The sequence below is a fragment of the Miniopterus schreibersii genome (assembly GCF_964146895.1).
Source record: "Miniopterus schreibersii genome assembly, chromosome: 9".
Classification (NCBI taxonomy): Eukaryota; Metazoa; Chordata; class Mammalia; order Chiroptera; family Miniopteridae; genus Miniopterus; species Miniopterus schreibersii.
This window is the reverse complement of record NC_138118.1, coordinates 4,240,858-4,265,088: the sequence shown is the minus strand read 5'-3', so window position 1 is coordinate 4,265,088 and position 24,231 is coordinate 4,240,858. Positions and strand designations below refer to the sequence as shown.

The following is a 24,231-nucleotide window of genomic DNA, read 5'->3' as shown; positions in this document are numbered from 1 at the left end:
TTGATTCTTGTATGTGCCCTAACCAGGGATCGAACCCAAAACCTTGACTCCTCAGGATGACACACTAACCAACTGAGCTACCCGGCTGGAGCACATTTTTTTATGTTTTATGGCACACATTTAATTAAGTATGCCATATTTGTTCAAACAATTACTACACGGTGTTCTAGAACTACAAAACAGGGAGGGAGGGAGGGAGAGAGGGAAGTAGAATCAAAGAACTATGAGGAAGGAAAACTATATTTTCCTCTACCCAGCTTACGTTCTCCGGTCGAGTCCTCTGCATTAGACTAGCCAAAGACATTAGCAATAGAAAAATAAACCAGTTTATGAACACGTGCACCATGCGTGTACAGCAGGGGGCACCCAAGATCGAATAGCCCAAGGGATGGGCAGAACTTGGGTCCAGGTGCCATCCTAAGCCAAGGGACAGTGGCTTGGGGCTTCTGGGTGGGGGAGGCGAGCCATGAGAAGGTGACCAGGACAAGTGGGGCCGACAGGACTTGTTTAGTGAGACGTGTTAGGCAGGTTAAGTCAGTAACTTCCCCACCGATGAGCGTTGTCCCCAGTCCGCCTCTTGCCAGCACAGGAGAGGGAGAAATTTCTACAGATGGAAATTCCCTTTACGACATGAAAATGCGTGCCCAGTTTTTAGAGCTTTCCTCACGCCTGCCGATCTCAGTGGCCTTTAGCTCAAAATAATCTATATGCCAAAGAGGCATATTTTGGTTTGCATACGGCCATGCCCTTCAGAACCAAAACACACCGTAACTTGTCTACGTAAAGAAACCAGGGCCCGGATAAACTTAGCCACTTACTTCTACGTAGCAGCAGAGTTGAATTAGGCCTCCAGCATTAAATTAAGACCTAATTCTGGTGCCTGTTCCACTATATTAATTGTATTAATTACATATGAGGCTTCTAATTGAATACTGCTTTCTAAACAAAATATAAAACTTCAACTACAGAAAGGGAGTGATAGAAGTGTTTCAGGAGCCTTCGAGGAGCTCTAGTTACAAGAGGGTTTTCTTGCTTGTCTCTCATGGTTGGTAGTAAGCACCCGCTGATGGCTGGTTTTGGATGGTGCCTGGTTAACATCTATGTGTGTTTGTGTGTTTACTCAGCCATGAAACATATGGAGGAAGCCACTGTTAGATGCCGACCGGTATTTGGTTTATAAAACCGCATGGGACAGTCTGTCTGACCCCAGGGAACTTGCATTCCAGAAGGAAAATCAAAGAAGCACACTTTGCGTAGAATCCTGAAAGGGTGACAAGGGCGTTGGAAGAGATGCTAAAATGAACAGATAATTATCTCGCATTTATAAAAGGCCTGAGCTATCCCCACTGAAAAGGAGTGATTGAATCTGTAATTACTTTCGTTTCATAGGGGATGCAGGCATGGATTCTAAAGCTCTAATTATAACGGTTGTTTTCCTAATTGCTCTAATTACTTTGTAGCGACACTACCTTGCATCCTTCGAGGGACGCTCCGTCGTCAGTGGTGACTGAGGACGCCGCTGGAAGTATTTTAAAAGTTCCACTTTATTGGGTATTAGGCAGTTCTGTTGTTTATTTCAGCTTCTGCAAACCCAGCCGTGCTCAGGTAGCCCCTGTGTGTACTGTGAGCAACTTCTTTTTTTAAACGTATCTTTATTGCTGCAAGTATTACAGCGGCCCCCCCTTTCCCACTGACCCCCGCCCCCCCCAGGCCCCCACACTACCGTCTGTGTCCGTGGGTTATGCATACATGAATGCGAGTCCCCCCCCACGCCCTCTGAGGCTCACTTCTGATCATGACTTTTGTGAATGAACGTGGGGAGCTGGCAGCCCTGTCCCCTGGTGATAGTGGGGCTGCTCCTTTAGGGACCTGTGCCCATCTCCCTATTGTCGCTCAAGTGATGCCCGGAGCACCCCTTCCCCTCGCAGCCCGCCTGCTCCCACCCGCAGAGGCCTCACTTCCAGGAGCAGCCTTTTGTCTCATCGAGGTTTGGCTTCTGTTGAAACTAATGGGGGGAAATACGGTTCGTCACGTTGCCCTCAGAAAGTGGGTTTGAACAGGGGCCAGGGCCGGGGAAGAACCGGCCCCCTAACTTCCAGTTAAGGGAAAGGCAACGGGGTGAGGCCCGGGCAGAGAAGGTGGAAAAAGATGGACAGAAACTCCCACTTCGAAAAACACTGCCTTATCCGGGAAAGTGGCCTTGACGTGAGTTTGTTGACGTTTCTGTGGCCATTAGGCGTGAACTATGACCATTTGGGTAGCACTTGGTATTCTGCCCTGAAGGAGCAGCTCTCACTCCTGGCGAGCCTGTCTCTGTGTAACGGGTGTGATCCTGAAAAATTATTTGGGCATCAACCTGTGTCGGGTTCAGCTGCGTGTCCCTGTTTCCTTGCACCTCCAAAGCTATGAGGGTCGGAGCACTGTGAACACTCTGAAACAACACAAAGATCCTTTCATTAAAACCCCTCCTAATGACTCCAGCGTTTTATTAGCAGAATAGTAGCTTCCCAAGCAAGTTGTTGTGGGCACTGACCTTTTGACCTGCGTCTCCTGCTTGCGATGGGGACAGTGCAGTGTGCCCGGGGCTGGCTATCCGGAGGGAGAGAGAATCGAGAGAAGACACAAAGAATTGTAGGCAATATGAACACACTGCTTGAACCAAAAATCACACAAAAGACTCCAGAAAGTTTAGAAACATTCCTTGAGAGGAAGATTTGATGCTTCAGTGTATTGGCATTTTCAGGATATTACAGTTGCCAATGGTGACAGTTGAACAGAATTTGACTGACAGGCGTGTCCTGGAAAACCAAGGATGTTTGGTGTTTGATGGATGATAGTATTTTGAAGATAGTTTGGGAAGGTGACCGGTGGAGCTGGTCGGGGTAAAGGGTGCAGGCTTTTAATGAACAATGTGGCTGAGACTGGAACATGGGTGAAACTGCTGGAATGTTCTGTGCCATTTTAAAATCTTGACTCGTGTTAAAGAATTTTTATGGACGTCAAGGGTGCGGGGAGCAGACGGGAGGGTGTGGGAAGGGTGTTCTGAGGCCCTACGCAGGAAGCAAGGGCAATGGAATATGTAAATATTGATAGAAACTTTAAACACCAGGTAAAGCCCCTAGAAAAAGGAGTCGGTAAAGATTTTGTAGTCCCAGGTCCGCAAAGTGCAGGACCCTGCAGCCAGAAACATACCACTTTCCTGATCCCGTGCACCAGGCTGGCCCTGAGCTGCGTGTTAGCAAACGCCTGGCCCTGCTGCCGACCGCTGTTCACAACCATCTCCAGTTCTTTTTTTAAAATTACTTTGCTGAAGTATAATTTACATACCAAAACACCCACTCATTTTAAGTATACAATTCAAGGATTTTTAGTAAATTCACCCAGCTGGACGACAGATCAACACAACCCCTGCAAGGTTTCTGTTTACCATTCGTCGGTTCCCATCCCCAGCCCCGGGGAACCACTTCCTGTCTATTTTCTGTCTCTACAGACTTGCCTTTTCTGGGCATTTTGTATGAACAGAATTCTAGAACATACGGTCTCCTGTGTCAAGCTCTTTTCACTTAGCGCAATGTCTCTGAGATTTATTCATATTGCGTTTTGTACCCATATTTTGTTTCTTTTGTGGCTGAATGATGTCCTTTGTGGGACATACTATACTTTTTGCCCACTCACTAGCTGAGGGACACTTGGGTTGTTTCCACTTTGGGGCTATTGCGAGTAACGGTGCTATGATCATCTACCTGAAAGCCTTTGTGCAGACGCAGGCCTTCATTTCTCTTGAGTAAATACCCAGGAACGTACCTCATGGGTCATGGCAAAAATCTGTGTTTAACTTTTAAGAAACTGCCCGACAGTTTTCTAAAGTGACTACACCACTGCACGTCTCCGCGGCAATGTGTGTGATTCCAGTTTCCTCTAATCCTTGTCAACTCCTGTACTTTTCAGTCTTTTTTTTATACAGTGAGTTTTGTTATTAGCTGTCTTTTTTCTTTCCATCTTTTGTATTCTAGCTACTCTGGTGGGAGTTAAGAGCCATCTCAGTATAGTTTTAATTGCATTTCTCTGATGACTAAAAAAATTAAGCATCTTCTCATGTGTTTATTTCCCATTTCTACGTCTCTTTCTTAGGCCTCTGTAGCTACAACTTTGATCTCCTGGATTCTTCCAGAAACGTCTAGCTTCGGTGACACTATGATGGAAAATGCATGAAAGCTCACTGACTATAATTGGGGGGGTTTTTTAAGCAACCAAGGGCTTCTAAAACTTTACAAAGGAGAATTCTTCTCGGCTGGAATTAGAGAGCAGATTCATACTGTGCCCCCTTACATAACATCTGGTGGAAAAGCAGGCTCGCAATTACAGATGCCAATTGGGATGTTTTTGTGTGGGTTTTTTTTAGGTGGGTTTTTTTGTTTTCTTTCTTTTTCATTGAGCTAAGGGCAAGACCCAACTGCCTAAAGAGGTTTGTGTGCTTCTCAGCAGGAAAAAACAGAATTCCTCAGGAAAATGGTACTGAGCAAAGTCACAGTAATGCCAGGTTAGAGAAACGAAATCCACAGGATCAAGTTTTACTTTAATAACAATGCTGATAGAAAGATTACGTCAGAGTCAGAGTCCAGGGCCTCTTTGAAATGAATGATAGAATGTCTCTAATGTGCAGACCCACTAACAGATTATGCTAACATGACAGATAGTCACTGATCATCTCCCTGAATTAGACCGACCTCGGTCTGTAAAGATCATAACTTTCAGCAAAGGCGTGTTTTGCCTGCTGAGTAATTCTTGCACAGGTGCTAGACAGACGTCTTACGGGTGTGTCGAAGGGCCCCTCAGTTTATTTTCTTTTCACTCACGCACCATTTTTTAAAAATGGGTTGTGGGCCGGGCCAGGCGTGGCTCAGTGGTTGAGGGTCGACCTAGGATCCAGACGATTGGGGTTCGATTCCCAGTCAGGGCACATGCCCGGTTGCGGGCTCGATCAGTGACTCTCTCATCATTGATGTTTCTATCTCTCTCTCTCCCTCTCCTTTCCTCTCTCTGAAATCAATAAAGATATATTAAAAAAAAAAAAAAAAGGGCTGTGGGTGGTGCTGTGGCATCACATCAAACACTCTGTACTTGTCCGGCGACTGCCCCCCGTGGATTTGTCTCCACCGCCAGTTTGTTTCCAGCACAGCCCACCGCTCTGTGAGTTTCACACACTGTTTGTGGCTGTAAAATCTCCGAGCCCTGTGTAGGCCTCTCACCAAAAATGATTGAGGGGGTCGCTTTATCTTTTTTCCTCAGCTGATAATTATTTTTCTGTTTTCTTGGTTTGGTTAGAAATACCTGAGTGTCACAGCCACGAGCTGAACTGCTGCGACCTTCTATAAACTTTGACGTATTATTAAAATCAGCAGTTAATTAGGAGATGAGGTCGGCCTAGGCCTTTTTTATTTCGTATGTTATGAAATAAGGGATGCATGTGAGTAAAAACCTGCGGATATCGTTCAACTCGCTACTTACAAATAAACAGCTTCAGCATTTCAGGAGGAGAAGTGTATCTAAAAAGATGTATTTTTAGCTCATCTGTAAATGGAAGCCAAAGGGGGGCTTTTGACTGACATTGTGGATTTTCGGGTTTCTCCTGTTTTGCTTTTTCCCCTTTTTCTTCTTTTTTTTTTTTTTTTTTTTTGTGTGTGTGTGTGGGAAGTCCTTAATTAGGGATCCAGATAATGTAGATCTGAGTCCACACCCTACCCCTAGGAGCAGGTGACCTTGGTCGGGATAAGTTTCCTGAGCCTCATGCTTCTCACCGAGGACACAGACTCGGCTGCTCGCAGGGAAACCTGGTTCCTGCTCAGATGTGATGGTCAGGAAACAGCCCCCTGCGCACAGGTTCTCAGCGACGGGTGTCCTCTGGTCATTGCTTTTTATGAATTAGAGTTCTTTATACTTCCTGACCCTCACCCTAGCCTTAAATATTTTTTCTAACGCACACAAATTAAGTATAAAAATAATAAATCAGGTGTAGGGAAGTAATATTTTCTGTTTAATATAAAACAACATCTTATAAAATAAAGTTGAAATCAATATTGTCTCTAAAATAGTCATAGAAATGACGCATTTTACTTTAATTTTTTAGTCACTGCAGAGTGATCGAGTGCACATTGTTTTATGTAAGCTTGGATTACTGATCTGAATATCTGCTGCTCTGTTTTGTTCATTCTGATACTTTATTGGCTCTCAGAGTTAACATTCAAAAATGTTAACTAAAGGTACACATATCACACTAAATAGAAGTACATTATTGAGCCCACCTAATGAATCATGATGTTAATTTTTCAGTTTCATTGACCAAGCATGCAAGGGTTTTGATAAATTGTGCCCTGTACATTTCTGTCATCTCTGATGTTAATCAGTTCGGTCTGCAAAATAACTGAATAGTGGCCCATTTCACTATTTAACAGCAAGTCCAAAACCCACTGGAACTCTACATCTGTAAGGTGGTTATAAAGATTTAAAAATTACATTTCTAAGTTATGAAAGTGTGTAGATACGCAGATTCTTATAAAATTGTATACATGTCCATTTTGGCAATAAAAGGACATGATTGGAATATTTAATTCCAAACACTCGCTCTCAGAATGCTTTTACTTAGCACGAGTTTGACATAAAGTAATTCTTTGCTCACTTATCGTAAATAAATCAACTAAGATCTGAATTCTCTTCCCCTGCTGGTGGAAATGCCAACTGATACAAGCTCTTGGCAAAACTGCTGGAGAGTAGCTACTCAAGCTGCACCTATGTCTAGCTGAAAGCATATGCTAACGCTGGTGACATCCCCGCGCCTCCACCTTGGGGTAAATGCGCAGTGTAAACGAGCCCTTGGAAGCAGCGCGTTAGTAAGAATGTTCTAACAGCTCTGTTCACAAAGCCAGACGCTGGGCCCAACCCAAAGCACAGCCGGAGGATGTTCATTCCCATTACACTGGAGTAGTACATTTTTATAAAAATAACACAGTTTTTATTCAAAATACTGTTTGAATAAATGACATGGATGAATCTCAGAGACGCTAGATCGAGTGAAAGGAGCCAGGCGCGAAAGCATACACACCGATTCTGTGTGTATCACAGAGCATCGCGGAGTCTCCCACTCAGAGATCCCCCGTAAAAGGAGCCGTGCCATCGCCCTGGCCGGGTGGCCCAGCCGGCTGCAGTGTCGCCCTGTGCACCAAAAGGTTTCGGGTGCTGGTCCGGCCAGGGCACGTGCCTAGGCTGTAGGTTCGATCCCCAGTCAGGGCGCACAGGAGAGGTAACCAGTCAGTGTTTCTCTCTCACATGGAGGTTTCTCTCTCTCTAAAAGCAATAAAAGCTTTTAAAAAAAAAAAAAAAAAAAGATGTGAATGGTGAACCTTTAACCTGATTATTGAGCTATCTCTCATTCTTTTATCCAAAATTCGTCGTCTTTTCTGTGGTCAGCTGTATGTACAATTTCAAAATTGCTATTTACATGCAGACTGAACAATGCAAAAAAAGCATGTAAAAAGGTAAAATTTTGGAATGACTTTATACTGACTTGTGCCTACCACCCATCCAGCCTTAAACGAGGGGATCCCTCAACCTCAGCGGCATGAAAGAGGGTGAGGGGACAGGGGTTCCCTGTTGAGGTGAATGAAATCTGTGCTGTACGTAATTTACACACATTTTGGGTCCATCCCCAAAAACATCTCCCGGATGTCTGTGTTCCATCCCAGAATCAGTCCTCGGCAACTGGCCTTGTCCCCTTCCTCAATTAGGGTGGGTGCGGGGGAGATAGGAGACCTGGAACAAGGTAAGTCTACAGTAAACAGAAGGAATCAAAGAAGAAACCCAAGTCGAAGCTCCTCTCCTCGTTTTACATGGAAATAGACACTTAGTGAGCACCTGCTCAGTGTAGGAAACGTCCCATAAACTCTCTCAGTTGTTGAAATAAACAGGAAGAGCCCTGGCCGTGTGGCTCAGTGGTTGAGCATCGCCCGGTGCACCAGAAGCTCGCCAGTTCGATTCCTGGTCGGGACACAGGCCCCGGTTGCCGGCTCAGTCGCCACTAGGGGGCGTGCGGGGGGCAGCCGAGCAGTGTTTCTCTCTCATCAGTGTTTCTCTCCATCTCCCTCCCTCCCTCTCTCTCTCTCTCTCTAAAATCAATTTTTTTAAAAAAAATTTTAAAAACTAAATAAACAGGAAGAGATAAAAGAACAAAATAATGTCCCTTATTTAGCTGATACACCGCAGAGCAGGAAGCCTCAGAAGCAGCTGTGTCAAAGCAGTTAAGTAGGGTTTTGTTTTCTCTGTGACGTGAGAGACGAGGTGACTTTGTCGAGCGTCCGATTCCGTGACCACAGCCGACTCTGCCCGTGTGCCCCGCGATCGGCGTGTGTGCTTCCAGCGGCGGGCGGGCACCTCCTCTCAGCCCAAAGTAACACGCGGCATGTTGGTTGGTTGTGACTCTGGAAATCGGGGGTCACTTCTGTTTCCCAGAAAGTGAAGATGTCGCAGTTGCTTCTGAGAACTGGCTGCGACACCACCCGATGGGAGAGAGAAAACTCGCCTTTTCACTGCGGTTCTACTTAGTGGCCTCCTGGACGTTTATGGGAATGTGCTCGATTATTAGACGACTTAGGCGGTGATGGGAAAGGACATGCTTCTGACTCAGCCTCTCCGGGCTCCTTTCTCTCCCTGTGATCCAGGAGGAAGGACGCTGGCTTCCTGTCCTACAAAGACCACCTGCCGGTGAGCCAGGTGGTGGTGGGCGACACTGACCGGCCGGGCTCGGAAGCGAAGCTGAGCGTGGGCCCCCTGCGCTGCCAAGGAGACAGTAAGTTCGCCCAGCACCTGCGGCTTTCTCTTTCTTCGCAATTTTATATAGTGTTTCCCTGCAAATCGGGGCGGGGAGGGGAGGGCCCGAAAACGGACTGCTCTTCCCTAAGCCCTAAAGCAACACCCTGCCACGCAGACAGCCCAGGGGAGAGCTAGATAGGACGACGGCTGTAAAGTTTTCAGTCCGAGAAGCCTAGATCTGGGCATAAAGTGTGGCTCTCAGTCTTCCTCGTGTATCCATATGTAACAGCTCTGACTACCCAGGTTATGGTGATATATAAATAGTGACGCTCTAATAGCATAAAAGCACCACTCGACAGCCGAGATTCCACCGGGTGGTGCTGTTAATGCCATTAGCAGGACTATTGATGGCACCATAAACGGGGTTGATGCCCATGTGAACAGTAGTGTTATGGTTTCGTGTATCGTTGTAAACTTGGATTATGATCCTAGGAAGCTTGACATGATTGCCATCGAGTTCCATCATCGTCAGGGCTCGAGAGAGTCCCTTGTGAGCCAAACATGGTTTCTGTCACCATGTCTGGCTTTGGATTCAGCGCGGGGGAGAGGAACTGGGGGCTGCTGGCTTGGACTGCGGGAGGCCGGGAGCTAGAGTGACGATCCCACCTAATTAGGGCACCGTTCGGATTTTATGTCGTTTGATACCCTTCGGTGTGCCCCGCGTGCCATTGGAGGGAAACGGTGACCTTTTGCTACGGGGCTTCTGCAGTGAGCACCCTGGATGTCATTTCCCCTCCTCTCGCCTGTCCCCCGGGAGTTCTCTGTGCCTGGGATAGTGTGCGAGGCATCGGGAGACCTAGATCTGTTCCCTGAGTAACGCACTTGCCAGGACACCTCAGGCAAGCGCCTCCATTTGCTCGGCTGTGGTAATGAGGATGCCACCTGCGTCCCGGCTCTCCTGGGGAGGCCATAAAGATTTCAGTGCCTGCATCTGGATCCCTCCTAGCAAAGCATCCTGTGAGATGGGCTATTATCACCACATCCATAAATCAAGGGAGAATCAGACCCACTCGATGCAATAAACTGTTGCGTCCACTCAAAGAGGCGTCCTAAGGAACTCGATGATTCGCATTAACTGTTTGCCGCTTAGTGAATCGAGGCCGCCGGCAATTAAACAAGGCAGTGCTCCTGATACGAAAGAGAGATGGAGTCGGTACCGTTTTCTCTCTTCCATGGAGAAATGAAAGAGCTGCCTTTAAAATGGAGACCGGTCAAAGGGTCTTAATCGAGCATTTATTAAGCAACAAACTTCACTTGTCTAGCCTGGCGTAGTAGGACTATGGAACAAGATATTTCATTTCAACTGTTTGACAAAAAAATATTGACAGAAAATAATTTAAAAATATGCATTTTTAAACAGAAATTTTGAGAGATGGACCAGAGTTTCACTCTCAGCCCTGGGCAGGCCGGCACTGTTGGTTGGAGCCACGTCCTGTGCGCACAAAGGTCCCAGTTCAGTTCCCAGTCAGGGCACGTGCCCAGGCTGCAGGTTCGATCCCCAGCGGGGGTGCATGCTGGAGGGAACCCACCAATGTTTCTCTCTCCCCCCCTTCCTCTCCCTCTGAAGTCAATAAATAATAATAAATATTATTATAGCCAATAATTAATATTATTTAAAAAATAAAACAGGCAGGCTCTCATGTTGTCTAATGGAAATCAGTTTGTTTATAATTACTCATCAATACATAAAGGTAAAATATTCCACACTTATCAGTTCTAATTCAGAAGATAATTTTGAATTAGAGAAAGGGTTTCCATTAAGTAACTGATTAACTGTATAGTTACAAAAACCCCACTTCTGCAAACGTTTGTTACCATCCTCAAAGAGAAGATTCCAGCACGTTAAATAGAGTATGTGGGAGTATGTTACCAGATGATTAGCTTGTTTCTCTTAACCAGCTAAACCCGTCCTCTGAGAGAATTTATTATGTGTCTGCTGTTTTTCTAGCACTTCCAGGTACTCAGGGGAAAAGAAGTTCACTGTGTCTGAGTCTGTTTCTGTTTTGTTTGTTCGTTTATGTTGTTTTTTAGATTCCGCGTATGAGTGAGATCTCGTGGTAGCTGTGCCCCTCTGACTGGCTTTTTTCACTTAGCACGATACCCTGTAGGGCCGTTCATGCCTGTCGGGAGGGAGGATGGGGGACTGAGTGAAGAAGGTGGAGGGATTGAGAAGCACAGACTGGCAGTTACCAAAGAGTCGCGGGGACATGAAGTGCAGCCCTGGGGACACGGTCAGTAACATTGTGACGACCGCGTGGCGCCAGGTGGGTCCTGGGACTATCAGGGGGAGCATGTTACGAAGTAGACGGTTGTCTAACTGCTACGCTGCACACCTGGAACTGATACAAAAATAATAGTGAATGTAAAAAAATTTTAGAAATACAAATAAAATTTTAAAAAGAATTCTAAAAAAAAAAAAGAAAAGAGAAAGACGCCCAAACCACGTTTTGAGAAATACAATGAAAAGATATTGGAAAACACAAAGTATCATACGATTTAACATTCCATTTTGCAGTGTAAACCTATTGCAACTGCTGCTCGCGAGGGGGGCGGTAAGCAGTGTATCTCAGGCAGACTTTACACGCGGGGGGTGGGCGCATGGCGTCTCCCTCTCCGGGCGGTGTCCCTAGAGGCGCCCTGAGGACAGCCGACGAGGAAAGAGCTGCCTGGCTCACTCACAGGCTCAGCGTCCTGCAGCGCTCAGCTTCAGCTCTCGAGCCGTGTTTCACCTGATGTTCCTTGAAAACAGGAGCACAGCCAACATTTAATTGCAATCAGTGGAACACCCTTGTGTCTGAGAGAGACGGGCTTCCCGTGCCTCGGAGATGAGGATAATACCTGGGACCTGAGCGGCCAGGCGGCGGCCGGCGGTTCGGACGCCCCGTCCGCGGTGCGGGCGCCCTGGCCGGACGCGCTAACGCTAAGCGTCCCACGTCACGGCCTTCCCAGCCCTCACAAATGAGTGATTCCCCCGGACACGGAGCCCCCCGCGCCCCCAGCCATGAGGGGGGTGAGGTAACTGTTAGCCTCTCTGCTTTACAAATGAACAAAATATTTCTCTTAAAACGTCATTTACACACGTATTTCTGTGCACCCTCCCGGGCTCCAGGAGGGAAGACAGAGCCGAAACTATGCAGGGCTCCCTCCACGCAAGGTCAGGGGTGTCCCCCGACTCCACCCTCTTCCACGAGTCCGTCGCTGACCAGGCTGCTTTAAAAATATGTCGCTTGGGTCTTACCCCACCGCTCCCCCCACTCAGGCCCACTTACCAGTGCAGCGGGAGTGCTGCGGGGACTGAGGCCCCGTTTTTATCGTTTAGAAAGTGGTATAGTGCGCCTCCCTGTGTGTGGAGATTAACTTACTGTCGTTTACTGAAGTCTGTGCAAAGCTACAGTTTTAAAAACACACAAACCCATTGTAGAAAACCATCTTTCTCTGTCCGAGCAGCTGAGCGATGGAGCCCCCGGGAGCCGTCCCTTGAGTCCGGCGCCGGCTGTCGCCCAGTCCCCGGGGATGAAGCTGTTCCCGTGGGCTCCGACCGGGCGGCCCGTGCTCCCAGTTGCTTTCATGGTGCCCGCTGACTTTCATTTTCACTTTCATTCATCTGAACTCATGGACGCATCTAATCAAAATGCTGAAGGAAACCAGTGAGTTCCGCTCAGGTCTGCAGCGTTTCCCACATAGCGCTATAAATGGTGTTTTTTTCTTTTCTCGTTTTGCAAATGCATTCAAAGGGAAACCTCCATTCCAGACGAAGCCGAGTGTGACTGGTGATGGATGGTTAACTATGATTTTTAAAAATGCGGTAAAATTACAGCTCCCCTCTTAAACCACGGGTCCACATCCAGGAAGAAACAAAAGAGCTATTTAGAGCATCAGAACCACCGATAGAGCCGGGCAGGTTGGCCCAGTGGTTAGAGCGTCGGCCCAGGGCGCAAAAGGGTCGTGGGCTTGGTTCCTGGCCAAGGGCACTCGATTCCTCATCAAGGGCACGTACCTGGGTTGCAGGCTTGGGCCCCGGCCCCCGGGGCGCGTGCGGGAGGCAGTCAGTCAATGGCTGGGTTTCTCTCTCCCCCCCTCCTACTCTATCTAAAAGCAATGGAAAAATATCCTCCAGTGAGGGTAAAAAAAAAAACACTATTAGAGTAGCAGTTGTTTCTAATTTTAAACATATAATCGTCCTTGGAGGGGGTGGCTCAACTTTTGTGGAATTAGTTTAGAAAAGACGTATTTTGAGTGCTGGAGGTAGAAGTGTTATTCAGACTCTGTGTGGTGAGTATAATTAATTAGAGAGGTAAAGCACTTGCTAGTCAACTGCTCTGCTCTGAGCCATATGAAGTGAAGGTTTCCCGCATCCCCCTGGGCATACAGGGACTTGACACAATTAATTAGGAGCAGGCTTGCTAGGAAGCAAGTGTTGGCCACGCACCCGGTGGAACTCAGTCGGGAAACCGCGCTCCTCAAGGTCTCCTGCCCCTGCCAGCAGAAGAGAGTTGGGCTTGTTCTTTTGGTTCTAATAGTTCCCAGTGTGGCGCACGCTCGGGATCGAGGGAAATGCTACGTGAAGTAGATCCTAACCTGCTCCACAATCAGCTCCAGGAATCTGTCCCACCTACCAGCCTTTACAGAGAAGACTGGGACATGGCCCCCACCCTGCGTCCGTTTGCATAGTTAAAAGTGAAACTGTTGACCAGGTGGAGTGGGAGATTACCTGGGACCTCGGGAAAGTGCAGGATCTGATCCCGGAGCTCCAGGCCAGGACGCAGATGCTCCCGCCGCCCTGGCCCCTGGACCACACTCCGAGTGGCAGGGTCAGTGTTTCCAGAATCACTTCATGCTCTTTCACTGAAAAAGCCACCAAGAACTGAGGACACATCCGTCCCCTCCGAGAGCACCTCTCCGCTGGGGCACATCCAGAGCACCGAGGAGCCAGGCTGTGCGTTCCTCTGTTGTCTGGTTGTCATTATAGAGTGGCACTACCCAGTGGTTTTCAGCGAGGATGGAAATGTTCTTTTACCCGTGCTGTCCATATGGCGGCCACTGGAAACAGGCAGCCATTGAGCATTTAAAATGTGACCAGTGTGACTGAGGATGTGAATAGTTCATTTCATTTCATTTCAATTAGTTTACATTTAAATAGCCACACCTGGCTAGTGGCCGTCATATGGGACTGCACAGCTGTGGGGCGAAGGGTTTCAAGTCAAGTGTCCCCAAAATGTGCCGCTTTGGCATGCGGACTGTTTTGAGCTGGAGGCAGTGAAGAGCCAGGGGATCCAAGAAAAACGTGTAGCTCTTCCTTACCTACGTAAAAGGGTTTAGATACCAGCCCGGCCCAGAAAGAGAGGTACTGCCAAGAGATAGTTTTGATCTGAACGACCTACCCGTGTGGCAGGACAAACATCTAACTACTCAGCATCTGCTCTCGTCCTGTGAGTCACCCTCCTCCCCTTAGCAGCCCCAGCTCCCTGTCCTGTTCCTCAGCTCAATTCCCCGGCTTGTCCTTCTGTCTCATTGTTTCTGTGGGCCCCCGCTCATACATGCGTAATTAAATTTCATTTTCTCCTGTTAATCTGTCTTGCGTTAATTTAATTATTAGACCAGACAAAAGGACCTAAAAGGGTAGAGGAAAATTTTTCTTTCTTACTAGAAAAGTAAGAAGCCCGTTAGAGGGCCTGAGAACCTGTTTCCACCAAGAATTCAGTGGTACTTATGGCTACACATGTAGGCCTGCTCCGATCCGTCCTGGAGAAAAAACGATTAAAGTTGTAAGAGGAGAAAAGGTGGGATCTTTCCTTTGGGACTAAACCTAATGTCAGAAAAGACCAAAAAGTGCCTACGATAAATATCACTGCCTGGGAGATACTCAGAGTTTTCTCGGCGTCTCGGTGAGATTCCGAGCGAGTCAGCAGGAAGACGGGGCAGAATATCACATTATGACTGCAGGTCGGCGTTCCTTTCACGATGAGAGGCTCCATTTCATTTTGGGTTCTATTCTTGGAACAGCTTGTCTGCATGTTGGAATGTGTTTAGAAACTTACTCCATCCGTTTCTTTCAAAATTTTATTTTTAGCTTTATATTTTGAAATGCAGTACAATCTCAATATTGCTTACTAGCAGAAAACTACAATAATAGTGTTTCGAAAAGAGATGTAGTTGCATTACCTCAAGCATAACGTACATAGCAAAATAAGATGGGAGCCTGTAGGGGATTCTCAGGTTAACCTGCCTTCACTGGTTGGTTGAGGGAGGTAGTGAAAGAGTTGTCCAGCCGGCCGGTGTGGCTCAGTGGTTGAGCGTCAACCTATGAACCAGGAGGTCGCAGTTCGATTCCCGGTCAGGGCACATGCCCGGGTTGTGGGCTCCATCCCCAGCAGGGGGTATGTGGGAGGCAGCCGATCAATGACTCTCATCATTGTTTCAATCTCTCCCTCCCTCTCCCTTTCTCTCTCTGAAATCAATAAAAACATATTTTTTTTAAAAAAAAAAAAAAAGAAAGTTGTACAGAACTATAGCTGCCAAGCCCTAGTTCAAGCCAACTGAGGAAAGGTTAGCTGGGGGAGTTGAGTGCCACAGACCAAACATTTGTGTCTCCACAAAACCCGTATGTTGAAACCCTCACCATCAACGTGATGGTGTCGGGAAAGGAGGCCTTTGGGAGGTGATTAGATCATGGGGATGGAAGGGGCTTAGTGCCCAGCAGAGCTCCCCAGTCCCTCCTGCCACGTTAGACACAACCAGGGGGCTGGTCAGAGACTCAGAGCCCAGGGGTTTTCCTGGGGCTGGTCACGGGCAGCCCCTGCCTGGCATGCACCCAGATTCCACACAGGCACACACCCCATGTGTGTACCTGCAGGTGAGGCCCAGTGAGGCGCTCTCCTCAGCCCCTCCGTCTACCTGGGATCTGAGTCTCCCGGGGCCAGCCCCTGGCCAGCCCCGTAAGTGGGCTTTCAGGGTGAGCAGACAGATCTGCCACCATAACTCTTTCCTGCCCAGGGCCCCCCCCCCCGTCTCCTCCATCCATGGACACCAAGCAGCCCTTCTCCAGGGTAACGAAGCTGCCCCTCACCTGTCTCCCTGGGTCCCACCCCCTCCTCCACACCAGGACCCCATCTGTCCCCTCAGCAGGAGTCTTCACACCCCACGCCCTGACGTCCCAGACAAAAGGAGAAAAGTAGACATGGGGCCATTTCTCTGTTGAGCGGCTCACTGGGTCTCGTGGCCTAGAGTGTCCACTGTGTCGAGTTCCTGAGCAGCGCTGGCTACACACTGTGCAAAGCCCGGTGCAGAATAAAAATGCGGGACCCCTGGTTAAGAAAGTATGAAGAATTTCAGGATGGGGACAGCAGAGCAGTAAACCAAGCGTGGGGTCCTCCTGAGGCTCCAGAGGCCACACACCCATGCTCCTGAGGCCCGGGCAAGAGCAAGGCCCACCCTAGCCCCCGGGTATCCTTGGGCCGTGCCAGGCCCGCGGGAACTGGTCCATGAGCTTTGTTTCTCCGTAGGTTTGAACCTCAAGGAGCATTTGTGTGATGACAATCACAGTATATATGGGAAAGCCTTCAACACAGGGACTTCTTACAAATGCTGGCAAGACATCATAGTGCTGATCCAATTCTCCGTTTACCAGCAGCGAAACGCTGGAAAAGTTAATTTCCCTAAGCTTCAATTTCCTCATCTGTAAAATAGAGATAATTATGCTTAGTACAAAAGGTTGCTATGGCAATAAAATGAGACAAATGTATTTAAAGAGCTTAAAAACAGTGACTGGTGCAGTAAGTTCTCAATAATGGCAGTTCTAAATATTATACAGAAAAGAATAAAACTCCTTTAAGCCCCTCCATTTGGTAAGAGTGATATGAATTAAGCTCAGATGCAGAGTGCTAATTGCAGTCATGATGGCTCCTGTGAAATTACAGTCTTTCAGAAATACGGATTATAATCCGAGGTGAACAGGTGAATCAGTGGTCGATGGTGAATGTATTTTGAGCACCAGCTGTATACAGGGCCTTGCAATGGGCTGCAGACACTGACATTGGGTGCAACCAATGGCTTTTGCAATTAAGAAATTGATAACCATTTTTTATTTTTTGAGGAACCTGCATACTGTTTTCCACAGTGGCTGCCCCAGTCTGCGTGCCCACCAGCAGTGTCCCAGGGTTCCCCTTCCCCACACCCTCGCCAGCACATGTCATTTGTTGATTTGTTGATGGCAGCCATTCTGACAGGTGTGAGGTGGTAACTCATTGTGGCTTTAATTTGCATCTCTCTGGCGATTAGTGACTTTGAGACAGTGATCCCATGTCTAGGAATATATCCTAAGAATCCCAAAACACCAATCAGAAAGCACTTATGCACCCCTATGTTCATAGCAGCACAGTTTACAATAGCTGAGATCTGGAAACAGCCCAGGTGCCCATCAGGAGATGAATGGATAAAAAGCTGTGGGACATTCACACCATGGAATACTACGCAGCTGTAAAAAGGGACCTCGCACCCTTTGGGACAGCATGGAGGGACCTGGAGAGTATTATGCTAAGTGAAATAAGCCAGGCAGAGAAAGACACACATCACATGATCTCACTCCTATGTGGACTCTAATAAACAAAAGAGATCCAGAGACAGAAGCATGGAGCAGACTGAGGGATCTCAGAGGGCAGGGGGAGGGATGGCAGGAAGAGATTAACCATAGAATTTATATGCATATGTGCTAATCCATGGGCGCAGACAATAGTGTGGAGAAGGCCTGGGAGGGTGGGTCAGGCATGGAGGGGGTCAGTGGGGGGCGGGGGTGCATCTGTAATACTTCCAACAATAAAGATCCACTTTTTACAAGGGAAATCGACAGCCTGTTTTCGAGTAAGGCGGAGGGATGAGAGCGGCATCTCTTCCCCAGAAGCACAGGAAGGTAGAAGCAGAAGGTGCGGCCGGGGAAGGTGGGTGCAGAGGGTGAGCAGGAACCACCTCCCGTGGGGACTCATGCAGCCGGGGAAAGCTCGAGCTGAAATTATGAGATTATAATTAGCCCAAATGGTAGGAGCAAAGGTTTCTGTAAAAAATATGTACATGACACGTAGTAAGCACTAGGATACCTACTCACGTGAGAAAATGAGACCTGACCTGGGGCCAGGAAAACCTGTAAGTGCTTGGCCAAGAGCTGAGCCTGTTCCTTGTGAACCAGAAATAGGAGGGAGGAACAATCTACAGAACATTTAATTTAATTAGCATATTGCACTCTGCTCATACACTTAGCTTCAAAGATCTGTGCTCATACAGTTTATCTGTCTCTGATATGTATTTTTGAAAAGGATGGTGGCAATAAAGAAAATAAAGTTATTCCATGAAGGGGTAACCACAGGTCTGTATCCAACAAACACACATTCAAATCTCATTGTTGGGTCTCATCATAGAAGTCTCTCCTCGGAAGACTTTTTAAAACTACTCATTTTAAGAAATCTGTAAAACTGTTGGTGACTTGCTGGCTTTTCTGTTTTGCTTCATTTGTAGATGGTGACAGTTGTGGGTTAAATCATGTCCCCAAAGAGATGTTGAAGTCCTAACCCCCCCCCCCAGTGCCTGGGAGTGTGAGGTTGTTTGGAAATAGGGTGTTTGCAGATGTTCAAGTCAAGAGGAGCTCATCCTGGATTTGGGGGTGGGGGTTGAGGAGGGTCTAGTCCCATATGACTGTGTCCTTATAAGAAAACAGAGACACAGACATGGGCAGGGAAGAAAGTCACGTGGCCATGGAGGGAGAGCCGGGAGCTGCCCTGTCACAGCTCAGGCATGCGAATGCTCGCGGGTGGCCACCAGAATCTGAGACGGGTGTGAACAGATGCCCCCTAAGAGCCTTCAGAAGGAACCCTCCCTACTGACGCCTGGATTGTGACTTCTGGTCTCCAGAGCTGTGTCTCATGGGCCTTGGCCTTCCAGCCGACACTCAGCACAGCTCTTTGCTTGTAACATGGTCCTAAGTAGCACTGAGCAGATTTCACAGGAGTGACTCCCCAGGCAGAGGTCCGAGCAACCCACCTGGAAAATCCATCACACTGTGGGCATTGCTGACACCCAGTTCATTATTATTAAAATCCATTGTTTTTTAATTTTCTGAGGACCCTCCATACTGTTTCCCACAGTGGCTGCCCCAGTCTGCACTCCCACCAGCAGCGTTCAGGGCTCCCCTTTCCCACACCCTCGCCAGCACGTGTCATTTGTTGATTTGTTGATGGAGCCTTTCTGACCTGAGTGAAGTGGTAGCTCATTGTCATTTTACTTTGTATCTCCGAGGATTAGCGACGTTGAGCATTTTTTCATGTCTCTTGGCCGTCTGTGTGTCGTCTTTGGAGAAGTGTCTGTTCAGCTTAGTATCTTGCAAGCAATGTGCTCCGCAGTGTTAGAGAACTCGGTGCTTCATGTCACAGTGGCAGTAATCAGAGCCACCAGATAAAGAACGGCAGGACAGCAAGAATTGGGACCCTTCCTTGAGGCAGAGGTTCTGTTTACGTGAAGCTAAACTGAGACATATATGTCAGGTGTCCCAAAAACATGTACCCACATTTTAACAGCTGATCGCTCAACTGATGTTTCTTTCCAGCCAGACTAAGCTCTGAACAAAGGAAATTCATCCTAAAATGCCCCTGGAAGTTTGAAAACGTAGTTGAAGTACAAACACTGCCTTTATAATTATTCATATTGTGTATACATTTTGGGGGGACACAGGGTATCCCCCAAAAAATGTATACACACTTTAACAGCTGATAACTCACTTAATTTTCACTCCTTTTCAGGTTTAACTGATATGAAATAATGGGGAAGCCAGACTAAGCTTTGAATAAAAAAAACTTATCCACTAGACTTTTTTATAGGGGTACATAAAGGATAAAGTTTCTGGTATAAAATCGATACAGTTGACGAATTGAGGGCGCCCAAATGCCGAACGAAATGATTCTTGCTGTTTGCGATTCCACTGCTTCGTGTTATCCGCAGGGCCTGGACCAGACAGTCATCAGTGTGAAAACAGGCGTTGACAAAAAATTATTCATTTCTGTAGGTTCTTTTAAAGTCTGAAAATGAACTGTATGCTCATAGACACTGACTTTATAATCATTCAAAGTGTGTATACATTTTTGGGGACACCCTATACTTGGGTTGTAGAAAAACTGCACATTAATGTGTGTCTGAATTCACAAGGTGTCTTCTGATAAACACTGTCTGTGAGAAAGATTTTTAAAATAAAGTGTTATTTATCGGGGCTTGTAGAAGAGTGACAAAATACTTCTGTAAGGTTCTTTGATCTGTCTTTTAATTGGCATTTTTTAATAGATCTGCTGTAAGTAAGGTTCACCCATTAGCCTATGTTTAGAAATAAGCTTAATTCTTCATCAGTTCCCACCTCATGTTCATGGCTTTCTAAATGGATGGCATTTTTTATGTATATACATTTTTACTAAACCTGAGTTACTTTATGCCTATAAAAGTCTATTCCTGAAAAAAATGATTTTGCTACTAAAAAAGACCGTTACGCTCACAGACTCGCTCCCCTTGGCTTGAGCCCTCGCTCTGCGTGGTCGTTAATTACGGTGAGGAGAGCGGAGCGTCTCCAGATGCCTGCAAGACGCTTAGACGGTGGTAGCTTCACTGCGTTTCTCCTTGGGACCCCCCATCTACCCCCAGCCACGTATGTCTTTTCACAGTGGGAAGGTGATAAGCTTCCACTTTTTCAAAATGACGGCAAAAGTTCAAGAATTTCATAAGGGATTGATCGACTGCATGTGTATTTAGAACATGCATTTCAATGGCTCTTACCTTTTTTTTTTTTCCATTAAGAATCCCCTTACCTATGATCCCCATTGCTAGGAAAATGCACATTTGCATGCACTTGCAAAATGTTGCACAGAATTTCAGAGAGATTTGAAAGCACAGTCCCCAGGCTAAGAACGCCAGCTTGGGAAACCAATATGTGTTTTGGGGTTTTTTTAATTCATTTATTATGATACTTAATCATTTCTCTAGAAAAATACTTTAGTTAGCCAGTAAGATTCATTGAAATGCCACACCTTTGTCCAAAATCTTTATTTTATGCAGAGGAAACAATAACTTTAAAAAGACAACATTGCAGTTCGGGATCTTCAGCTCCTGCTGAGCTCGCCGCCTCGGCCTCCCCTGCACGACTTTAGTCCTTCCCTGGGGCGTGAGCCTGGACCCGGGAGCCGGTCTTGGCCGCCGCCCTGTCTGCCGCGGAGCCTCGCACCATGGTTTACACGTGGAGGCGCCCAAATAATGCTGTCATTTCATTTCGTAAATTGGGACGGGCTACTATGAACGTATGTAAAATTTAAGTACATACCTGAAATGGCATGTGCGTTGAAACAGATAGGTGACAGTGGGAGGAAAGTGTGACCTGAACACGGGGCGAGGCGTGGACCAGCCCGTCGGAGAAACACCGTGTGGCCTCACCCATGTGGGAAGCGAGGGAACAGGCCCAACTGCCAGGCGAAACGGACAGACAGCAGGCAGCTTGAGGGGGTGGGGGTGAGTGGAGAGACCGAGCCCCGAAAAGTAAAAAATAAAAAAGGGAGAAAGAACTCACGGGCACGGACTCACAGGCACGGACTCAAGGGCACGGACTCATGGGCACGGACTCATGGGCATGGATTCATGGGCACGGACTCATGGGCTCCAGGGTGGTGATTGCGGGGATGGACGGGGATGGGTACAGGTAGAAGAGGGGATAAGTGGGGATGGGTTAAATTAAACTAAACAAAGAAAATTGAGCCTGGCCGGGCGTGGCTCAGCGGTTGAGCGTCGACCTAGGATCCTGGCGATCGGGGTTTCGCTTCCCGGTCAGGGCACATGCCCGGGTTGTGGGCTTGATCAATGACTCTCTCATCATTGATGTTTCTATCTCTCTCTCTCCCTCTCCTTTCCTCTCCCTGAAGTCAATAAAGATATATTTTTTAAAAATTGAAAGAAAGAAAAGAAAAGCAGAGAAGGCGGGTGGAAGACTTGGCGCTGACGGGGCACCTGCGTCGTGAAGGGCTGAGGGGACTGAAAGGCACATGCTCAGGAGCCCGTGGGATGGGCTCTCAAGGAGCCTCCGCTCCACGTGTCTCTCCCGAGGAAGGAGGCCGCTGGCCCGGGGGTGCAGTACCCAGGGCCCGGATCCCCCAGCCACTCAGCCCAGGCACCCCGAAGGGTTGGGGTCAGGACTGCCAAGAACTGGACTGGTGCGCAGAGTAAAAATGCTGCCGGGTGCCCCTTCCAAGCGACACCACTCCCCCGCCGCTGGCTGGCGCCTCCACCTCTCTACGTGTAAAAAGGTTTCTTTCTAAGATCAGAGGGGAAACTTTGCTAAGGTCCTGACCCAAACTGAGCCCCCCTGAACTGAATGGCGGGCAGTGCAGGAGCGGCCGGGCCTCCCCCGATCCCATTGCCGAGCGCAGGTCCTGAGGGCCGCGGCGGGGCGCAGGCCACGCAGAGCTGTGCCGAGGGCACCAACACCGGGGCCAAGGTCACTGCACTGGATTGAAGCTGCCACCTTTCCCAGGGCTGTGCCCCCTGCTCACCCCACGAGACTGTGCGTAGAAACCTGGTATAAAGTGATTGTATATGGCTAGGGGCTGCCCTGCACAAAACTTCATAATTATTATATTTGTGGATAACGATCTCTCCCTTTGTTTAATTAGTTTCCTTACAAAGGGATCTTATTCTTAGGAGTTTCACTAATTAAGATAAGTAGTTAGACCATTAGCTTCCTGGCAGCGAAAACGACTGCTTGTTCATCTCCGTGTCCCCAGTGCCTGGATGATGCCAGGCGTGGATATTGTGCTCAGTCTGGATTATTCTAGGCATGTCTCTTTTCTTTTTCAATCCTCACCTGAGGATATTTTTTCCCTTGCTTTTGAGAGAGTGGAAGGGGAGGAGACAGAGAGAGAGAGAGAGAGAGAGAGAGAGAGAGAGAGAAAGAGACATCAATGTGAGAGAGACGCTTCGATTGGTTGCCTCCCTCACTCACCCTGACTTGGGGCCGGGGATAGAACCTGCAACCAAGGTACCTGCCCTTGGCCGGAATCGAACCCAGGACCCTTCAGTCCGCGGGCCGACGCTCTAACCACTGGACCAAACCAGCCGGGGCTATATGAATATTTCTGAAAAATACCTATTACAAAGCTAAGTGACTTATTAACTAATTCTAGAAAAGATTTATGGTAACTTACAAAAGTTCATTCAATAAGGGATGACATCAAATGTTAAAATGATGGCAAGAGTAACTTAGAAATAGAGCAAATAAAACGATGATGGTGTATAGCTTCTAAACAATTTTTTCTTATGCTTAGCAAGTAGACAAGATGTCCCTTGAAGCCGATATTCTAAATATTCCAAATTCTTCAGACATTATGCCGACCCTGGCACATAATTTCTAGTATGTGATTGTCTTGTATTTTTAGAAGGTATTTATAATTGACTGCTGCACATGAGTTGTGCAGTTATTAAGTAAAATTATTGCCACCGATGTTTTTCTTAGCTTACCATAGAATAAAAACAGCCTTTTCGGTCTTAAGAACATTAATAAGAGGAGCTCGATTATGTGAACACAGCTAATGAGACTTCGTGTTCATCCGGCAGGCGTTGTGCAAAGTTTCCAATGGCTGCGAGCGCCTTTTATGAAACACGAGCAGCTTTGTTCACCTGCCCTGTCGACGCAGGGCCCTCTGTCCCCTGCAGCAGCCGCTTTTCATTGTTCTTGCCTGTGGATCCTCTCCCAGCAAGCTCTCCTGAGACAGCAGGTGACCCGGTGGGGTGTTCATTTCAAACACTCTGTACAGATAGGGCTCTCTCTCTCTTGGCCCCTGTTCTTTAAAATTTAATTAAAATGCTTCATCTCCCATCCCAGAAATACCTTCTGTTCTAACCTCTCAGCCTTGTTGTTAGTTGTAGTTGGGTTAGATTTTTAAATAGAACTCGATTTTTTTCTCCGTGTCTCAGGCAGGAAGGGATAAGCCACGTGGGACACCTGTCAGCCTGGCCAGGAAGGAATGTTTCATTGAACATCCGTCGCCTCTTCTTTAGCTAATCCAAATAGCTCATGAAGCAAGTATGTGTGCGTTGCTAAATAAATTAAGGTGCTGAATTCTACTTGATCCTGAGGACAATGTTCCTAAAGGGACTGAGCTCCGCCCTTCCTGGGGTAGGTCCTCATATTCCCGATGACAGGTTTTCTTGGTAACCTCCCATCCTGTCGTGAATCCCATTTATAAATAAATGCTTTCCATCTGTGTACGGGAGGGCCCCCCTTCCTAAACAACCTGAAAGTCTTAGGGGTGTCCTCCTGCCTAAGTTGGGACCGGCCTCGGACACTTCACGTCCTTTCAATGC

The 24,231-nt window shown here is 47.5% G+C and overlaps 1 protein-coding gene across 1 annotated transcript in view; it reads left to right on the top strand.

Moving 5' to 3' along the window:
• The window catches only part of CNTNAP2 (contactin associated protein 2), a 1,311,177-nt gene that overhangs the window by 1,120,851 nt on the left and 166,095 nt on the right, over positions 1-24,231 (top strand). Inside the window, exon 15 of the mRNA XM_081147555.1 lies at positions 8,712-8,839. Coding sequence (XP_081003681.1) covers positions 8,712-8,839 — 128 coding nt within the window. The remainder of the gene's footprint in view (positions 1-8,711; positions 8,840-24,231) is intronic.